Source organism: Podarcis tiliguerta, assembly GCF_965153285.1.
Source record: "Podarcis tiliguerta genome assembly, chromosome: 3".
Taxonomy (NCBI): domain Eukaryota; kingdom Metazoa; phylum Chordata; class Lepidosauria; order Squamata; family Lacertidae; genus Podarcis; species Podarcis tiliguerta.
Genome location: NC_139536.1, coordinates 54,316,206 through 54,335,726, shown reverse-complemented (window position 1 = coordinate 54,335,726; position 19,521 = coordinate 54,316,206). Strand labels below are relative to the sequence as shown.

At 43.1% G+C, this 19,521-nt stretch overlaps 2 protein-coding genes and 1 long non-coding RNA gene across 3 annotated transcripts; 1 reads left to right on the top strand and 2 right to left on the bottom strand.

The window, feature by feature from the left end:
• Positions 1 to 1,291: 1,291 nt before the first annotated feature.
• Positions 1,292 to 8,105, bottom strand: FBXO5 (F-box protein 5). Its single transcript, XM_083434223.1, has 5 exons — positions 7,818 to 8,105; positions 5,399 to 6,094; positions 4,581 to 4,671; positions 2,574 to 2,747; positions 1,292 to 2,246 (listed from the first exon to the last, which is right to left on the bottom strand). The coding sequence occupies exons 2-5, from the start codon at positions 6,052 to 6,054 to the stop codon at positions 1,995 to 1,997; spliced, it is 1,173 nt and encodes a 390-aa protein (XP_083290349.1). The 5' UTR covers positions 6,055 to 6,094; positions 7,818 to 8,105; the 3' UTR covers positions 1,292 to 1,994.
• Positions 8,106 to 8,256: 151 nt separating this feature from the next.
• On the top strand, positions 8,257 to 16,683 carry LOC310674702. The gene is made up of 3 exons (XR_014509716.1): positions 8,257 to 8,561; positions 9,639 to 9,700; positions 16,590 to 16,683. It is a non-coding gene; the product is annotated as an uncharacterized lncRNA (long non-coding RNA).
• MTRF1L (mitochondrial translation release factor 1 like) lies at positions 12,367 to 19,142 on the bottom strand. The gene is made up of 8 exons (XM_083434218.1): positions 18,780 to 19,142; positions 18,426 to 18,505; positions 17,821 to 18,004; positions 16,519 to 16,682; positions 16,006 to 16,123; positions 14,097 to 14,233; positions 12,882 to 13,109; positions 12,367 to 12,797 (listed from the first exon to the last, which is right to left on the bottom strand). Exons 1-7 carry the CDS (start codon positions 19,108 to 19,110, stop codon positions 12,894 to 12,896), a joined length of 1,230 nt encoding a protein of 409 aa, XP_083290344.1. The 5' UTR covers positions 19,111 to 19,142; the 3' UTR covers positions 12,367 to 12,797; positions 12,882 to 12,893.
• Positions 19,143 to 19,521: the final 379 nt, after the last annotated feature.

Sequence of the window (19,521 nt, the reverse complement as noted above, 5' to 3'; positions counted from 1 at the left end):
CATTTTTAAAAATAAGGTGACCTCTTCCGTCCACTAGAGAAATCTTGCACTTACCTTTCCATCATGAAGTGATTAAGATTCATAAGAGATGCCTTCCTGACACCAAATAATGTAAGCAGCCATAAAAAAATAAAGACATGCAGAAGAACCACATCAGATCATTGTGGCTCCTTTCTCCTTCCTGATCCCATCTCTTTCATTCCCTGGAACCCTTTCACTCTGAACTTGTTTTGTGGGCTTTCTGTAAAATTATAGTCTAAACATTGTTGGTTTTTTTAATGGATTCAGGTGGATGTCTGTGGTTCTCCAGGGTGGTGTGGTGGGATCAAGAAAAAAGTTGTGGATCATGCCTTATAACAACTCATAAAATGAATCAAAATGCACTGTAATGTTTTTCTTCTCCCATCCAAAAACATGTTTTCCTAGTACATTTGTGTAATGCTGCAACAGCCCCATCGTGTGGTCTCCTTTAAGCTATGCAATAACTAAGCAGTCACTGTAAAAAAAGAAAATGGTGTAACTTAGGCCAGTTGAAGGACCCTAGAAAAGATACCAGCCCCATGCAATTTTTCGAGCAACCTACATTTTAAAGCTCGATTGTGGCATAATTACTAATAAGTACCTAAAACGGCATAAGGCAAAGCTAAGGCTATGTGCAATATAATACACAATCAATGCCACAGAACTTCTAAAAAACTGGAAGAGAAAATATTTGGAGGGAGCAACATTTCACTGTTAGGTGCAAAAAGTTGGTAGTAGCGTCACAATATAGCTGGAATCAAGGGGATACATCAAGTATATGAGCAAGAATTCAAATGGGCTAAGCGCCACACCACTGTGCATAACAAGTACCACAGGAATCCCTGCAGTAAAATAAGCTCTCATACATACCAGACAGAGCTTAAAATGCTCCCACTCTCTGATAAGTTCTTGATTTCTAAGCATGGCGAAGAAATGTTCTTTCCAGCTGCATGTGTGCAATATCTGTCATGGAACTCTTTGTTATGAGAGAGGATTAAAAAACACACACAGTTCTTGTTCCTATTGCTCAGGGCAATTTTCCTGTCTAAAAATCTAGACCAGGAGTTGGGAACCTCAAGGCCAGAGGCCAAATGTGACCCTCCAAGCCTATTTGTCCCTAGTGACTCTTCATTGGGCCTGCGCTGTGATGTGCACATGGCTAGCTTGGCATGGTGTGTGTGACTGCTGCCCCCATTGTATGGAGTTCTGTCCATGCAGGAATGTACCTGTCTCTAGTTATTTGTGTGCTGTAACAAACATAGTGCTGGTATTATTTATAAAGTTAAATTTATTTTTCAGCATAGAGACAGACAAATATTTAAGTATTTACAAGTATATAGGCAGGAGAAGCATCTTGGATTTGAAGAAAAGTAAAGTAAAGGGATAACTGGCCATCAGGATATTTGCCCCGGAATGAAATGGGGGCATGATAAAACAGTATTGTTTCAGCAGTTATGAAGACCAGAGTGGTTATTAATCCCAGTCACATCCAATGCTTTGAAAATAATTAGACAAAACTTGGTCAATAAATATTTCAAACCGCAAATACAAGGGTATTATTGCGTATTTAGCAAAAAATGCATTTCATATCCATTGTCATTCAACAGTAAAGTTCTAAAAGCTTTTGTAAGGCATGAAGTCTGAATACATTAAAACAAAAGCTCATTCCTTAAAACAAATTTATTCTACTGAACTTTCAAAACCTAATTCCACTTTCTGTCCAGATGCTAGCTTGCTACCCTCTCCATCCCCTTAAAACAAATTGAATTTAAATTTTTTTGGCGAATACCCTTTTTAAAACAGCAGGTAGGACATTTGGAATAGCAAATTCATTTTTAAAAAATTTAAAAGCATCTAACCCACTGGAAAAGTTCCAAAATACATTTATGTTTTCATTCTTTTTAAAAAATGGTTTTAAACAAGTCAGTTCTTTCTTTCATATTCACTCTTTTGGACTTCCAAATCAGGTCCCATTAAAGCCTGCGTAAATTTTGTTTGCTTTTTTTGGTACCAGGAAGGGGTCCTGATTTGAAGGAGGGCTTCAAAGACTTTCCACTTGAGCAGTCCTTGGCACTATGGTAGCTGCATAAGCACTTTGTGCAAAAGTCAAAACCACAGCCTTCACGGATACATGTTGCCCTCTGCAGATGGGAATCATACTTAGCAGGTGAACCACAGTAACTGCAGACTTTCAAGCTTTCAGTGTTTTTCAAAGTCATGGCAACCTGTTGAGCAAAATAAAAAAAAAATTTAAATGGATTTTGCTTTTGTAAACATCTCCCTGAATCAAAATGAAGCTCATTTAAATAGACACACCATGTTTTTACAGCTTGCTTGCCCTTCTAAAAAGAATTTAAGGCTTCCTCTACTTCAAATTCTATTGTCAAAAGATACAGCCTGTTAAACAGTTCAATATGTTGCTCGCTTAATCTGGCTTCACAAGGTTTGTACTGTATAAGAATAACTGGCACATGATATGGGGCCATTGCACTTGAAATTATTACTAACAATGTGGCATCACCAGAAGCCACTCAGAATTAAAAGCACTTTACCTCGGAAAACTGTGTGTACCGGCTGTAGGAGGAAGAGCTCTGGTTGTCCACCTTGATTCTGGATGCTTTTTTGGAGTTTTGTGCAGCTGATACTTTCTGAACGTGAGTTAATGGTTCTCGACAAAGAGCATATTCCCTTGTATCACCCTGTCTGGAGGCCTTCACGCTGTTATTCTGCCAAGAAAATAATGTTTATTACAAGACTGCGGATTGAAAAAGAAAGTAAAGTGCTAATTATCTGTTAGTATACACACACATCGGAACCTGCTTTTGTATTCAGGGAGTAAAGAAACAAAAGCAGAATAAGGAAATTTATCTGATACTTCGGAGACTTCTTCCTTCTAGTTTCTGGCAGTATTCCTACAAAAGACAATCTACTATCTGACCAATAGATGGCTCAGCACCTTTGCCAAATTCTCAGGAATTTTCATTAATAAAAGACCTCTGGTGTAGAACACGGCATTTTAACTCACAGCTTGTATCAGCCCTCCAGGTGGCATATGGCCCAATAGCCTCCAAATGTGTCTTTGGGGACCTTATTAAAAACTGAGGTATTAAAAATTATATTAAAAATCTAATTAGATTAAAAATTAGTGTTTTTTGCTTTTGGAACTTCCAAAGAGAGCAATACAAATAGCCTGGATAGCTCAGTTGGTTAGACCATGGTACTGATAACACCAAGGTTGCAGGTTCAATCCCTGTATGGACCAGCTGCATATTCCTGCATTGCAGGGGGTTGGACTAGATGATCCTCAGGGTCCCTTCCAACTCTACAGTTCTATGATTCTATGAAATATGGATTGGCTGGCAGGCTACTAAATGTATGTGTAGGCCAGTATCTTCCCCAAATTTATTTGCAAGACTGGAACCAGGGCTTCAAAAAAAAATCCATTTGATGGACTGCCAGTAGCAACAGCCACTGGCCACATTCACAATCCGATGTTGGCTTAGTAAGCTGAGATATGTCTGAGGTTCATAGAAGTATAGCGTTGGAAGGGACCACAGGGACCATCTAGTCCAACCCCCTGCAACGCAGGAATCTTTTTGCCCAATGTGCATGCATTCACGTACAGCACCTTTATGTAAGCATGCATGCATGACAGGAAGCCTCTATTAGTCATACATTTTTATTCCAACCGAACTGGAAACTATGGTTAATATCGCCCAAACAAACCAGGTTCTGAAAACCAGCTTTTTAAGCCACCTTTTCATATTCTGACTTGTTTAGAAGCCATTATCTGCTGTCTCCTGGTTTGGACATAATGGGAAATTAGTTAATTGTTGCTTCCTAGATTGTATGTTTGCAAAGCGCTGTGTCTGGTTATATGAAGTTTCGGAATATCTCAGATGATTAAAACAAGATTTGATTGCACAGGCATTGCCACTGGCAATCTAGCATATAGACTCCTGGCATGCTTTGCTGCTTGCACAATTAGAGGTGCAAAACAGCTGCATGCAAAGCTGAACAAGGCCCAGCCCTTACTCTTGAGCCTTGCCACATATATTAATCAGGCCCTACCAAGTTATCTGTCACAAATAAAAGCAGGCTAACAAATCCAGCCAGAACTTGCGGGCCTGAGAAAACGAGCAAGTTACCTTTATAGGAGGGGTGCATATACCTTTTCAGCCCAATGGCCAACATGTCAGTGGTGGGTGGGGCCAGAGGCAAAACTGGGTGGAGCAACACATCCAAATTGTGCCTTTGTACAGTAGACTAGTTCCTATGCATGTATCTCTCTACCCTCATAGAAGGAAGAGGCATCATCAGAATTCATGGAGGCATTTCAGCCATGCATGCAAGAACACTTGGGAGTGTACAGGAGAGCCTGTGAGGTGTGTACCCTGGGCCAGACAGAGCCTGAGGTTCTCCACCTCTGCTTTTTAGCTTGTGTTAGCAATCAGAGGCTTGCAACAGAAATGATGGAACCCCCTGCCCCAGTTCCTAGATGTGTAGGTGCTTCAATAATAAAAACAGGACTTAGAATGGGGGAAAGTAGAGAATCTTACCAAAGTCAATTTCAGTGCTTTGTTATACATCTGGAAAGCCCACTTGTCATCTTGTAGAATTTTTTTCCATGTAGTGCTCACTTTAGCCACACTGTTGTGAAAAAAACCCATCAGTTATATTCAGAAAATAAGATCAAATCCCGTTGCTTAACCAAGTAAACAATTCTACCTATAGATACCTCCAAGGCACCATTTATAAACCTTTCCATTATTATAAAACTATAGGCAACCTCAGTGCAGAGATGTACATTCATCTCCCTTCTATGCACTTTTAGAAAGGACGTGCACGTTTCAGAAGTGTCTACTCTAAGCTTAGCACAGCATAGGAGTTGGACAGCTTCCTATTCTATTCTGAATAGTTTGAAATGAAATAAAGGAAAGCAGAAATGAAAAATGATAAAGGGTTCTAACATCTACAAATATAAAATTGTCATGTGAACAGACTTCCCCTTCCTCGCCTCATGTGCTCAGAAGGTCTTCCAATCCTCCAGAGTATATTTTGGAGTGTGGTGCAACTGCAAAGGGGAATAAAAAGAGGAACCCTGTTGCGTGACCAACAGGTCTCTTCTACTGATTGGACGTCACCCAACGAAGGTCATTCTGAGTTATTAATATTTATTGCCAGAGCACTGGGAACAGACAGTAAAAGAGAATATTCGCACAATACTTCACATGGGTATGCTAGCTGACACATAAGTTATGTCATCATGCAATATTCGTCCATGAGGAAAATTAGTGCACCACACAGTAAAAATGGTCTCTTGAGCTTGACCTTATAATTCAGCTTAATGTACAAACACCATATTAAATGAACTCACTTTATCAAGTCCATATAGCTGAGATGCTTTAAGATACTTGCTAGCAGATGACTGAACTTTCCATGGAACAGCTCACCAAGAATGTCTAATTTATCTAGTCCCATTTTTTTGCCAATTAGATTCCTAAATTCCATGTTTTGCTTAGAAACAATCTTATCTAAGACAAGAGCCCATGTCTTTGGATTTCTTCTACTAGTTTTTTTTAAAGTTGAGCAGACAAGTTCTTCAAAATGGAGGACTGGAAGCAAATTCTTTCTTTGATTAAGATGGTGATTTGGTGTATTATTGATGTTTCCTGCCAAAGGCATGCTATCATCGTGGACGGTAGATTCGTGCTGATTGCCCAACAAAGAGGAATACCCACTGTCCTCATTTCCATTGTCCATTTCACTGACACTCTGAACATGCCTCCACAATATTTCTTGGTTTTCTTTGTTGTTATGTACAGGTTCCTCGCCACTTTGGATGCTGACACTCTTGGGACTTCCATGGTGCAGGTCACTGTAGAAAACCTTCTGATAGTCTTTATTGCAGTCTTTACAAAAGTCTTTATCATAATTAGCAATACAGAGCTCTTCTGATCTTTTCTCTGTTCCACCTGGTTTTAATGGTGAATATCCACAGTGAACATAGTAACAATTAACATCACGTTTCATTTTCAAAGTGGTTTGTTTTTAAATATTGTCAGATTTGTATCTAAAACAAAAATAAAAAGACATTAGCGTTAAAATTGTTTCAGAAGACAATCTGGAAGCATTGTTGAAGGGCTGTTCATTTGTTTTAAAACATTTAATTCAACACTTTCATGTTAATATAAAATTACGCTGCAGAAATATAGGGCTTTTTATACATGTGATTATTTCTTACTGTTTACAGACAGCTCGCTTTAATACAAATGAACAAAATAACTTACAAAACACATTTTACAAGGCATTTTACCTCCAGCGAAGATGAGGATAAACTGCCAAACTAAAAATTATTTACTCTGCATAGACATATTGTATGCCGGGTATGGAGCAACTTGGAAAGCTATAAAAGGAGGGCTACAAAATGGCAGATCAGGATAGATGGTCCTGAATTGGCATGTTTGTCCAATTCCCTGTTGTACAGTTAAAGCATTATCAGTCACATTTCCAGCTGGGTCCTGGGGAAATAATGGTTCTACTTTCTCAAGGATTATTAGGGGGTTCCCCTTCATTCAGAATGCTGCTAGAGAAAGGTCAGGAGAAATAGCCTTTCTCCAAGGCGAGGCAGTCCTGGAACCTAGTGGTGGCTAAAAAAAATACACCTATGGTGCATTAAGCACACCGCCAGTCCTTTTCTCAAGCACCCTTCAACATTGAGGTACAGTTTATAATGTGAAGGGGGTGGGGAAATCTAGATGCTGTTGTGGGCATTACATCCTAAAAGGCAGTATATATGCTGTGGGGCAAAATATATTCAGATGTGAGGGAAGATTGCCTCACACTGCCGTCCCCAAAGGAACGAGAAAAAGCCCCCCTCCCCATATCAAGGTGAGTGGCAGTTTCTGTCTATCGGGCCTCACCCCCCAACCCCCCCCCCATTCGTTGGTTAGAGCAGTCCAAAATCGCTGTTATTTCTCCTCAGCCCGCTGCCATCTCTGAGGGGTTGGGAGGCGCCTTCTCAAGGAGCGCGGGAGATGGGAGAATGGACATGGGAGGCCCGCCCTGCCTGGTTTCCCCCTTAATAAATGTATGTCTTTCTCGGGGGAGGGGGGCAGATATTAAGTCGAACCTCCTACCCCCCCCCTCTCCAATTCAAGGCTCGAGCACGCGCTTAATGGCTGCTCCCACCCTGGCGGGCTCCAGATTACAGAAGCTAGGGAGGCGCAAAGGCGCCCGCGCCCTGCAGAAATGGTGCCCGCCAGGCCCCCAGGGCAGGAAGAATAAGAGGTTGCGGGGCGAGGTGGAGAAAAGGATCTCGGGTGGGTGGAAGAGACCATTCGGTGTTTTTTCACGGGCTCCCCAATCCATATCCCACGTGCGCTGTAAGGCACAATTGGGGTGGGGGGAGGTGGTTGGCCGGGGTGGGGAGAAGCCCATCTCCTGAGCAGATCGCGGGATAATAAACGAGTTCAGTAAACGGAGAAGAGCCAAGGGGGTAAAGGGGATCATTTCCCGCACTTTAAAGGAGCTCCCCGTCCACTACGCGGGAGAGCGACGCAGGGCTTCTCCCGCCGGCGGGACTCCTTTACAGCGTCAGTTCCCTTTTATTGGGGAGAAGAGGGGGAAATATGGACTTTTTCAGCCCATCCATACCAAGCTGGATCCTAATCCCTTCCCATCCATTCCTATCAGGCGTTCTTGGGGGGATTTGGGCCCCCCACATCGCCCCCACCCCAAAGAGGGCATTGCAGCCTTGCAGGCGCCTCTTTCATCCCTGCTTCCCTCCCCTGTACCTGGAACGGAGGAGTCGATGCACTTCTACGTTTTCCTTCCTACGTTTTCCTTCCCTTTCCTTCTTCCTCCGTCCTTTTCCCTAACGGGGCTCTTCCTCGGCGCTGCTCCCCCAGCCGCCACTAGCCCGCTTGCCTGCTCTGGGCGGAATTTCTTTGCCGGGTACTTTTAAAAACTTTGAATCTGGTATCCAAAACTAGAGGAGCCAATGGGGAGCCGCCGCTGAAGCTCGGCGGCCAATACGGGGAAAGGGAGAGGCGGAGGCCAATGCCTGCTCGCGAGAGGCGGAGCTGCCGTTGGGGGTGGTTTTCCCTCTCTCTCTCTCTCTCGACTACCAAGAGGTTTTAAAGGCTGAGGGCGCGAGCCTGTGCTACTCGGGGCCTTGAGGCGGCGGGGCGGGGGAAAGGCGTGCCCATCCCCCGCCCCTCCCGCGCGCGCGCTGCCTCTCTCGAGCTTTGGAGGGAGACGCGTTGGAGCGCGGGAGAGGCTGTGGCGCCTGCCCACGATTTCGAAAGAGCTCGCGCTCTCCTTCCCCGGGCCATTCTATTGGTCAGAGTCTGGCGCCCAGCCCCGGGCTCCTGCGCGTTCAGGAGACACCATTCGGGCCTGGCGGGCTCTCCGCCTCTCCAGACCTCTTGCCACTATAGTATTAGGATAACTGAGGAGGAGGAGGAGGAGACACGTAACACTGTACCGCCTCTTAGACATGTTCCATCTCCCCCGGCCTGCGGTTTTTAATATAACAGGTACAGGAAACTGGTATGTAATTAAGCCTCCTTCTTAAAACTCGAGCTTTCACAATCCTGAGTATGATTAACTTGGCAGCAATTTCCTAAATTAATTGGGTTCTTATAACACAGGCAAGAAACAGGGACCAGAAACTGACCTGGGAGTACAGTATTTCCTTCTATGATACCTGGTTTTTTGGGGGGACCGGGGGCGGGCTGGAGTGGATTGGCTTGGTTTAAGGAAGGAGGCAGATTTCATTGTTCAGCTTCTCAGGTATTTTATAAAGCCTACTAGTTTTAAACCCTGCTGCTGTAAACAAATCCTAAAGCTAAACCGTTTCACAGAATTAGGCTGTAGCTTTAAGTCTAAGTAAATTTGGAATTAAAGCCAGAGCTTGCTCCAATATAAGGGTAAAGGGACCCCTGACCATTAGGTCCAGTTGTGGCCGACTCGGGGGTTGCGGCGCTCATCTCGCTTTATTGGCCGAGGGAGCCGGCGTACAGCTTCCAGGTCATGTGGCCAGCATGACTAAGCTGCTTCTGGCGAACCAGAGCAGCGCACCGAAACACCGTTTACCTTCCCGCCGGAGCGGTACCTATTTATCTACTTGCACTTTGACGTGCTTTTGAACTGCTAGGTTGACAGGAGCCGGGACCGAGCAACGGGAGCTCACCCCGTTGCGGGGATTCGAACCGCCGACCTTCTGATCAGCAAGTCCTAGGCTCTGTGGTTTAACCCACAACACCACCCACGTCCCAATATATTCATCCCTAAAAAGCACGCTCGTAACAGTAATGACTCTACTTTGTTGGCCTCCTACACCTCCACACATGAAAGCGTGGATTTGTAGAGTTGGGACTATGAGGGTCATCTAGTCCAATCCCCTGCACTGCAGAGGGTTTTCCTGTAAACAAGCCTTGGGCTATTATCTTTAATTGTAAGTTTGCATGTATTCAGGAGGAGAAGCAGATTTAAGCTGCAAGTATGGGAGTACATTCTATTCTGATACTCTAATGGTGCAATCATGTCTTGCTGCAGTGGTCTTGGACAATGAAGCCCAATATTTAGTTTAATCTCTCTTGAAACTTCCCCAGCTACCTGATGGAAATTGCTCCCATTTCTGAATCAAGGACAGCTTGGTAAAGCCTTATCAAAGGTATAAACATTATGAAATTGCATTACAATTAATTTTGTTATTACCATTATTCTACAATAATAGAATTATAGAATAATAGAATACAATAATTCTACAATAGTAGAATTAGACACATTATGCTAGTAGACCTCAGTTCAAAGCTACAGATTGTAATAAGATTCCTTCTGCCATGTCTACGCCATTTCCCACTGGTTTTAGTGAAAGTTGAAGGCTCTTTCCAGGTCATCAGTTTGCAGCAGTTTTATGTTTGTTGCAAAATATATTAATACATTCCCACAGCTATCAAGAGTGTTAACTGTATGGGACTAGGAATGTACCATTACCCTATCTTTCACCCCCTCCCCAAACACATCAGTTACAAAAGCAGCATGGAAGTGCATGAGAGGCACTAGGTACAATCCTAGATAGATGCACTAAGTAATAATTGTGACAGCTATACTTTCCTATCCAACTCTTAGAAGACCAGCTCTTAACAATTTTTATTAGCTTGTTCATAGAGCCTCAAAGCTATCCATAGATTCATTCAACAAATAATGTATCATGAATAAACACATAACACTTCATGCCTCTGAAGTGTTTATGCAGATCTTTACATATAAATAGCAAACACTAACACATTACCTTTGCCTCCAGCTACAAAGCTATCAGTGTTGAATAAAAATCAATGTAATACTTTGCTTTTTAAAAAACAAACAGGGTTAACAAGAAATACTGGCCCTTAGATAAGGCTATCTGCTACACTGGCGTAGGGTATAATAAGATAGTATGGATCTTTCTGCCACAAATTTTAGTATCAAAAGAATACATTATTTCCCCTCCATGTCTAAACATAAAGCAGCATCTATAGGATACTTGTGCAGAGATAAGAGTCGTATGCATAAGTCCCATTGAGTTCCATAAGACTTACTCCCAGGTAAATGTGAATAGGATTGATTCTAAAATTGATCTTAAACACAGTTACAAGAAAGCAACATTTATTGAATTCAGAGAGACTTGCTTTTGGATAATTGTGTTTAGAATCTAAATAGGCAGCATATTTGTTGAGATGCTTCAGTTATTTCGTTGTAGTGATGCAACAGGTAGACGTAGACAGGAAAGAAATATGGGAATTACATTTAGGGTAGGTTTTCATCTTTTCTCAGTGATTAGAAATAAATCTTATCACTGAGAACAGCCCTACGAAAGGTAAGGAGAAGGAACTTACTAGAGCTTACTGCCCCAACAAAAAAAGACCAGGGCTCTACCCTGCCTTTGATGTAATCATGCCAAGTGATAGAATTAGCTGTCTTGAGGGCAAGGGGTCAGGCTCTTCCATTGGATTTAATTGTTACAAACTGCCTTCAGGGCAGGGCAGTAAGGAAGGCAGCCCAACAGAAAGGTAGGGCATCTTTGAATCCTTCTGCCTTTGTGCTGTAAGCCATGGTTCTTGAATGTTATGAATAAAAACAAGCCACATACCGGTATAACAGGGGTAGGCAATCTAAGGCCCAGGGGCCGGATACGGCCCATTCGCCTTCTCAATCCAGCCCGCAGATGGTCCGGGAATCAGTGTGTTTTTACATGAGTAGAATGTGTCCTTTTATTTCAAATGCATCTCTGGGTGATTTGTGGGGCATAGGAATTTGTTCATTTCCCCCCTCCCAGAATATAGTCCGGCCCACCACATGGTCTGAGGGACAGTGGACCGGCCCATGGCTGGAAAAGGTTGCTGACCCCTGACCTATAACAACTACCAAGGACAGAAAAGAATTTCTGAGCAAAGGAAAGCTATCTCAGTAAGGCTCTCTGGCTCTCTATATGTTGTTTTAAAACTGTGTTTTTTAAAAAACAAACAAACATAAAAGCCCACACATTTCTTACCAGAGAGCTTATGTTAGAGAGTGTACAAGTGGTAAAAGACATTGATCCTACTGCACTGTGAAAAGGGTAAAAATGCTAATCCAACTTGGTTGGATGTCCCCCAACATTTCCATCCCTATTTAACAAATTCCTGTCAACTCATTGTAGATAGAATTTCAGAGCAGATTATCTAGTGGGGTTCTTTTTCACAGCACAGTCACAGGTGTGAAAAGCACAGAAAAAGGAACTCCCTATATAGAAAGCCAATTTGATTGGCGTTTGCCTCAGCGCAAGGAGTTAAGCAGCTAACTGGGAAGCTGTGAAGATGATATTGGACCTCTTCAGTTGGGAATAGTAGAGTATTTGAGTGTCCTTTTAAAGACTTGCCATATAAAGTGAGGACTTTTATTATTCTTTTTCAAACCAGCCATTAGGCACTTGCCTGTGAACCATAAGGCTCTTCATTTCCTCTAGATTTCTGGGTTACGAGACAGCAGCTAAAATACCAGTGACCTAGACTCTTCTGTTTGAAGGCAGGCTCTAGGGGATATCCAATGTGATGCCCTTCAGGCATTGTTATACTCCAACTCCCATCATTCCTGGTCAGCTTGGCCAGTGGTCATGGATGATAGAAAATGAGGTCCAGCTGGCTACCTCTAGGCAGGCTCTAAGGTTCCAAAGTTCCCAGTCAAATTTCCATGCGTGGTGGAAAACTAGGACATGTAAGTATGGGGTGACCAGCTATTTAGACAGCAGGATGGAAAGTGTAACTCTTTACTCATGGGATCCATGTGCATAACTTGGCCAAAGATTCAACACAAGTAGGCTCAGATTTCAAAGAAGTTTCATTTAACATAACAGAGGGGCAACCAGCAAAAGCCCAGTCCTCTGACTTGCTATGGCACCACAGCTGTTAGAATCTTATGTATAATTTTCTAACAATGTCACAATAAATAAATTCAAATTTACAAGTGGTGACAAATCCAAGTGCCACTGAAAACAATAGAATTTCTTCCAGGTTTTAGATTAAGGTATCAACATTGTAATAACTTAAAACATCATGTTAGCTTTCTTATTGCACTGAATGATTTTCGCTGTAAAAAAGCTATTCATTGACAGTGTGTTCTCAATTTCTTGCCCACCTCTGAAGAGTACAGCACCAGCATCCATTCAAAAATCTGTCTCAAGTGTCAATTTGCTTAGCACCATCATAGCTGTCTGCTTCAAGAAGCAATTTGAGAATAATGCTAACTTTACCCTTTTTCACAGAAAGAGAGAGATTTCAATGTCAGGTAGGTCCAAAGCTAGCAGATGCAGCAAGCTAGTTGGTTGCATTCTGTACCTGTGGGGCAGATCATCTCAGCCTGGTTGGATCACTTTCAGAAATAACTTCCAATACAGTCTCATAATCAGCATATTCTCTTAGGGACTTTATCATGTCATCTAGCAGTTCCTCCCCCAACATGAACCTTTCAATGTCATGCACTGATCTGCTTATTCTGTGATCAGTAACACGATCCTGGGGAAAGTTGTAGGTTCTGATTTTCTCCGACCTTCCTCTGGACCCAGTCTAATCAGAAAAAGAAAAATTTGATCAGGTTTTTTTTATATATATACCTAATCCTTTGCAGAGTTAACATAACCAAAAAGACCCAGAAGATAAGCCCTCACCCTGAATAGCTTACGCTCTAAATTGCTTGAGCAAAATAAATAAATGTAGTGTAACAGGAGAGGCTTATAGCTCTCTCCATTATGCTTACACCTAAAAAGCAACTACTGTAAGTAGGAGAAACAGGACATGTGTACTGCATCTCTTATAACATTTCCTGCTTCTGACAAATTGAGGCATCACTTCTCTCAGCCAGTCAAACTTTTAAAGGGAACAGGAGGGAGAGCAGATGCACTTGGAGGTGCCTTGGTCTCTCAGAGACACCTTGCCAGAATATGAAGAAAACAAGAGCATGCTGTATCTAATTCCTTGGCGACTAACTGGGTTATTATGCCACGAACAAGAGCTCATATACATGCATGGATTGAACTGAAAACATATTAGAGATGCAAATGTATGGCATGAAGAGTTAACAAGGAAAACACTATAGGAAACTTATTTTCCCTGCACAAATACACTAACTACTATACCACACCTTCTCTGCCCAAGGTGCTACCAGAAGAACTGTGAGGGCAGTTTCCTCGCCTTCTGAGCACAGCTATAAAAGTCGGGGTGCACACTAATAAGTACTGTCATTAGTTTCAGGGATACACTTAAGGGTATTAACAGACATGCTGGTAAGCTTTATGCTCACTTTATTTTATTTTAAGTGAGGTGGTAATTGTTAAATTACTCTACTTCACTGTGCTGTTTAAGAAACCTATTTTTTCTCCACCACACAATGCCTATTAAAATTCCAAGCTTCATGCTGTAGATTTCTTTTTTGCGCCCTCCAGCCCAATTATATCATCAGCTCATGCCTTCTTGTCATGTTTGATGTACGTACTTGTCCCAGTAGAACTTAAACTCAAGTTTCCAGGCACTGATGAAGAGTAAATTAAACATTACCTGAATCTTTCTAGCAATTTCTGTTTTTCTGGTCTCTTCTTCAAGTTTGATACTGTATAGCTTGGCACGAAGGATCTTCATAGCCTTTTCTTTATTTTTTATTTGAGATCTTTCCTGCTGACACTCAGACACAACACCTGCAGCAGCAAGAAAAATGATGTCAGTCAAAAACAAAACAAAGAGTGCTAAGGGAAGGATGAAGGCCAGCTTTCAAGGAGCACAGTGAGATCTGACAAGCAATTTAAGTTACACAACTGCTAGTTTCTGAACTCAGGGCTTGGGGAAGTATATGCTACTGTAATGGCAGCAGTGTGAAGCCTGGTGATTACCAAGATAGCAAAACGAAAGCAATAAGCTCCAGTGGGAACAGAGCACTGTTCCTAGGGCCCATCATCCCCGACTACGCGAAAAGAACTGGAATCCAAAAGGATCTGGATACTCAAAGGTTAGTCAACCCTGCACTAGAAGCAGGACGTCTGGTAGGCATTTAGCCCCAAACAGAAAAAAACCAAATACATTGCTATGCTATGTTGCAATTTAAGCAGAAAAGAGGGAAGGCACTGAGGACTGGAAAAGAGAAATAGGAAAAGCTAAATATTAAGTAGATTTGTAAGAAAGGAAAGACCTTGCTGTGTTTATGCTTTACTACGGGTAGGCTATTCAGAAGGTACACTGTCTGTTGCAAATAGCATCAAAAGAGGTTAAATGTGGAAACACAAACCCTTTGCACTGTTAACTATAACTAATTCCCACATACTCCAGGAATTCAAATACTATCTGCAGAATTCACACTTATGGTTGGTAAAAACTGTAGCTCAAAGTGAAAATTCATGCAAAGGCCACTGATAATCTATTTTTTTAAAGCAATGATTAAGGTATCACTGAATTCACAGGTTAATGCCACATTTATTACCTGTACATGCAAACGTTTTGAATATGAATGGAAAAATTATGTATTTGTGGGTGTGTTAGTCACCCAAATACACTTGTTGGAGAAGCAGTACTGGTGGCAAACCTAGGTTTTCTGACATGTATATATGAAGTTGCCTTACAATGAGTGTCACTCAGGTGGACGCAATACCTCCCCATTCCATGAATCTCCCTAGCACAAAGCCAGCTTACTCAACGTATGTTTTTTTAACACCTTATATAATTAAGGTGTTCTCAGAGCTTTCTCTAGGGTAGTGATCCCTGGTGGGTAATGCATAGTCAAGACTAGCTGCATGGGTTGGTCAGCAGGTGGCTTCTTCCATGGGTCAGCATCTCAGGGCCAAACACCTTCATCTAGCAGTGGTAATGTGTGCAGGCTTTTTGTGACCTCTGCATTTTGCATGCCATTTGCTTCCCTCTGGTGGCTTGTCCAGTTCTCATTTTAACGGCATTTGCTGCCTACGTCCATGCTTTTTCCACTGTCTCCCTCTCACACACCACCTGCTTCCCACCTACACACTATTAACTACTTCCTGCCCACCTCTCCATCTCCTCATGTTCTTGTATCCTGTTTCCTCCACCTCACCCTGTGCTCAGCTTATTGGTTTATTTTCCAGCCACAAGCCCTCTGTGTCTCTGCCCTCACTTCCAGTTAATTCCACCCCACCATTTCTACCTGACTTCTAGCCTGTCCGCAGCTTCCTAGCACCTGTGTGTTATGTCCTTGGCAGGCACAGAAGTCTGCAGCCACTCAGAGCTGGCCCAACAATGGCAGTAAGAAGGGGACAGCAACAGTGACCCCTGACACTGAATGAGACCACTCAGGCCATCGACTCTGACTGGCAGCAGTATCCACACTGACTCCTGGAATCTTCTGCCTACATAGCATTGCACTGCTACTAAGCCATGCTCATTGTTTGTGTAAATCATAATATGCAGAAACAGATTTCATCAAGGCAGAAAGAAAGCTGTAATGTACCTGTGGGAATATGGACTATTCTTACAGCGCTATCAGTTTTATTTACATGCTGACCACCAGCTCCACTGGCTCGTTTAGTTTCAATACGCAAGTCTTTAGGATTAATTGTCAAATTTATCTGCAACGTGAAAGAGACACACTCAACTTATGCTTTGTAAATGAACAGCAGATAATTCTATTTACAAATCATTCTTATTTAAAATGACAAAGCAAGTTTTTCACTGACACCTGGGGCACCCACCACCCTTTAAAACACTCTTCCGAAACAATAAGCTGCCTTCTGCAGAGAACTATGTATACCACCTAGAGCTCCTTGGTGGAAAGGTGGATTATAAATGAAATAATCAAGTAATAAAATAAATAATTATTCTGAGCATAGCAAGTCTACATAAAAGAGCATATCTGAAAGCAGAGTATTTGAGCACCTACTTAGAATCATAGAATTGTAGCACTGAAAAGGGACCTTAGCGTCATCTAGTCCTACAACTCTGCAACTGTGTAACTGTATCATACCTCATCTGGTTGTGGTAAAATTGCTACAGTCATTGTGCTGGTGTGAATGCGTCCTTGCTTTTCTGTCTTAGGCACTCTCTGGACACGATGTACGCCCCCTTCAAACTTCATTTGTTTATACGTGTCGAGGCCTCCTATAACAGCAGATGCATGTCTCAAACCACCTTCAATAAAAATAAAAATGCACTGTAACTGTATAGTACAATCCATTTGGAAAAGTTCGCTGAAGGATTTATATTGTGACTGATGATTTTAAGCTTGCAACCAGAGTTTGTATTTTGTTCTTAACTTTTGCCCCGTTCCTAGAAAGTTTATAAATAACCGGATATACTAATAACAAACTTGTGTGTTATTGAGTTAAAGGGGGTATCACCATGCTAAGGAGAACCCTAAGGTTGGCAGAAGTAGAAAAATTCATCAGCATAAAGAACCTAAGATGCCCACCACCCACCCCACTTCACCCTCAAATAAATTCAAACCATTAAGGACTGAACATGAACAGCAGCCAAAGAATGCTGCGAGTAGTAAAGGCAGAAAACCAGCAGGAGAAGAAAGAGAATGGAACATCCTGAAAGAAGAAAGAGCTGGCTGGAACACCAAACAGGAGCATTCCACACAACAGTATTTTGTTGGGGGTCCCACTCATGTATATTATTGCTTTTACACTGGTTAAGTTCAGACAGTCATCTCTGATCTTATTAACCAGACATATGTTCATGCCCATGGTTTGTGCCTTTGCCTGCACATGCAGCCCCTTAACGCCACAACGATCAAACCAGGAAGTTTCCAATTAATCACAGTTTTCTGCCTCCAACACTCTTCCGGTCCATATCTTTGGTCCATTCCTTAGTGCAATCAGCTGTGGAAAGGCCTATCATAGCCAACCTATGAAAATTCTCATTAATTCATATAATCCTATAAACTAGGTCATTATTATAACCAACATATAATTGGTTAAGGAACTGGCCCTCCAATTGTTGTTGGGTCTAATTGGATGTAATTGTTGGATGCAATTTCTTCAGCAGAGTATTCTAAGAGGGTTACTGAAGGCGGCTTCACACTGTTTTTATGCTACTATTTTCATTTTACTCATGTGGTTGTCATACACAAGAGTGCATGCATCTTTAAACACTAAGTGCATACTGGGCAAACCTCTACAAGATTCCTAGACATGTTTGCTGGATTTCAATGATATATAACCATTCATACTCCAACACTCATATTTAGCAGCAGAAAAAATAAGATGTCCCCTGCAGCAATGTAATGTGTAGGGTGACACCGGTATATGCACTGGTTACTTACCTATGTCACTGGAAGCATATTCCAGAACTTCAAAATTCCACTTTTTATATGCAGCATACTGTTGATACATATCAAACATCTCTGCTGTGAACAGCATTGCTTCCTGCCCTCCAACTCCAGCAGTCACTTCCATGATGAGATCACTTCTATCTGTTTCTTCTGAAGGAATCAAAAGCAATACAATCTGTAACGAAAAAGGGATGCCTTTCTACCCAAATAAAATCTTCAGCCAACAGTATCCTATCACATACCTTGCTGGAACACATGCAATAAGAACAATAATCAATATATATACAGTTGTACCTTGGTTCTCGAACAGAATGCGTTTGAGGAATCCGTTCGACTCCCGAAACGGTTCGAAAACCAAGGCGCGGCTTCCGATTGGCTGCAGACACCAGAAGGACATTCGGCTTCCGAAAATCGTTAAAAAACTCACTTCTGGTTTTCTATTGTTCGGGAGCCGAAACTTAACCTGTTCCAGGCGTTCAGCAACCAAGGTATGACTGTATATGAAATATATTGCATATCATATTCCACTCTGGAATTGTTCCCACAATGAAAAGTAGTGTTTTAAATAAAAGGAATAAAAAAAGGAAGCAATGTACCTGGTGTTTCAATTCTGCTATCTCTTCCCGACAGGAAACAGCTTCTGTTTCCGCCAGCTTCCGCAAATCTTCATGTTCATCTAGAATACAGCTATTGTTAGCAAATAATGCCTGTAACGATAATACAACTAAAATACCCGGCCCCTGTACAAGAATTTCAATGCACTAAATGCAAGTACTAATAGCGTTACATGACAGCGAGATGGGATGGTCCCTGCAGGAGAGAACCAAGCCCGGGAAGACTCGCCTCTCTCCCTCTGGTGCAGGCGGTGTGGCAGCCACCACTGAAGCTGCGGCTTAAGGCAACGAGCGCCAAGCGGCCTGTGGCTATGGAGTCTGCCGAGGCGGCCTCACCTTCCTGCGCCAGGCGCTCCGTGTCGCGCAGCTCCTGCTCCTTCTCCCGCAGGAGGCGAATCCGCGCTGCCAAGTCCGGCCAGGAAACCCCGCGAAGCAGCCCCGGCTCCTCCTGCTGCCGCTCCAGGAAGCGCTGCAGCGCCGGCAGCTGGAACAGCTCGCGCAAGCCAGCCTGGCTGCTGGAGGAGCGGCGAGGCGCCGTCGCCTCCCACCGCCCCGGCGCGAGGGCAACGGCGAGCGGCGAAGACGACGAGGCGCGCGACCTCCACCTCCGCTGCTGCTCCTGCTGCAGCCGCCGCCACAACAGACTGCGCCCAACACTCCGCCACATGCCGACGGCAAACCACGCCCTCCCTTGCCCGAAAAGTTTCCGCTTCCGGTCACGAGGCCGACAACTTCCGGAAACAAACGACCCGGCCCCGCGTCCAGCATAGAGTTAAAACAAAAGCGGGCAATGCGAACCGCCCTCACTTCGGGTTCACATTTGGACGGCGTTCTATGCCGGGTAGGAACCGCGTTGGCAAATCACGGAAGCGCTTCATTCCTGAGCCTCTTTAAGCGTGTTGGACCATTACCGGGGAATACCCGGGTTCCAGTCCACACATACACGCACACACCGGATACGAGGCTCACTGAGTGGGCTTGTGCAGTCACTCAGCCGAGCCTACATGGCAGGGTTGTTGTGAGGATAAGGGGGGAGTGGGAATTGCAAGAGCCGCTCGTGCTGCCCCGAGCTCTACGG

Bases quoted from the DNA above. Each gene is read 5' to 3' on its own strand.
- FBXO5 (XM_083434223.1), bottom strand. From the start codon at position 6,054: ATGAAACGTGATGTTAATTGTTACTATGTTCACTGTGGATATTCACCA. The intron at 2,748-4,580 runs GTAAGATTCTCT...TTTTCTTGGCAG, and splicing joins AAGCACTGAAATTGACTTTG to AATAACAGCGTGAAGGCCTC. The intron at 2,247-2,573 runs GTAAAGTGCTTT...TTTGCTCAACAG, and splicing joins GGTACACACAGTTTTCCGAG to GTTGCCATGACTTTGAAAAA.
- MTRF1L (XM_083434218.1), bottom strand. From the start codon at position 19,110: ATGTGGCGGAGTGTTGGGCGCAGTCTGTTGTGGCGGCGGCTGCAGCAG. The intron at 16,683-17,820 runs GTAAGTAACCAG...TTTTTATTGAAG, and splicing joins ATATGCTTCCAGTGACATAG to GTGGTTTGAGACATGCATCT. The intron at 14,234-16,005 runs GTACATTACAGC...TTGCTGCTGCAG, and splicing joins AATAGTCCATATTCCCACAG to GTGTTGTGTCTGAGTGTCAG.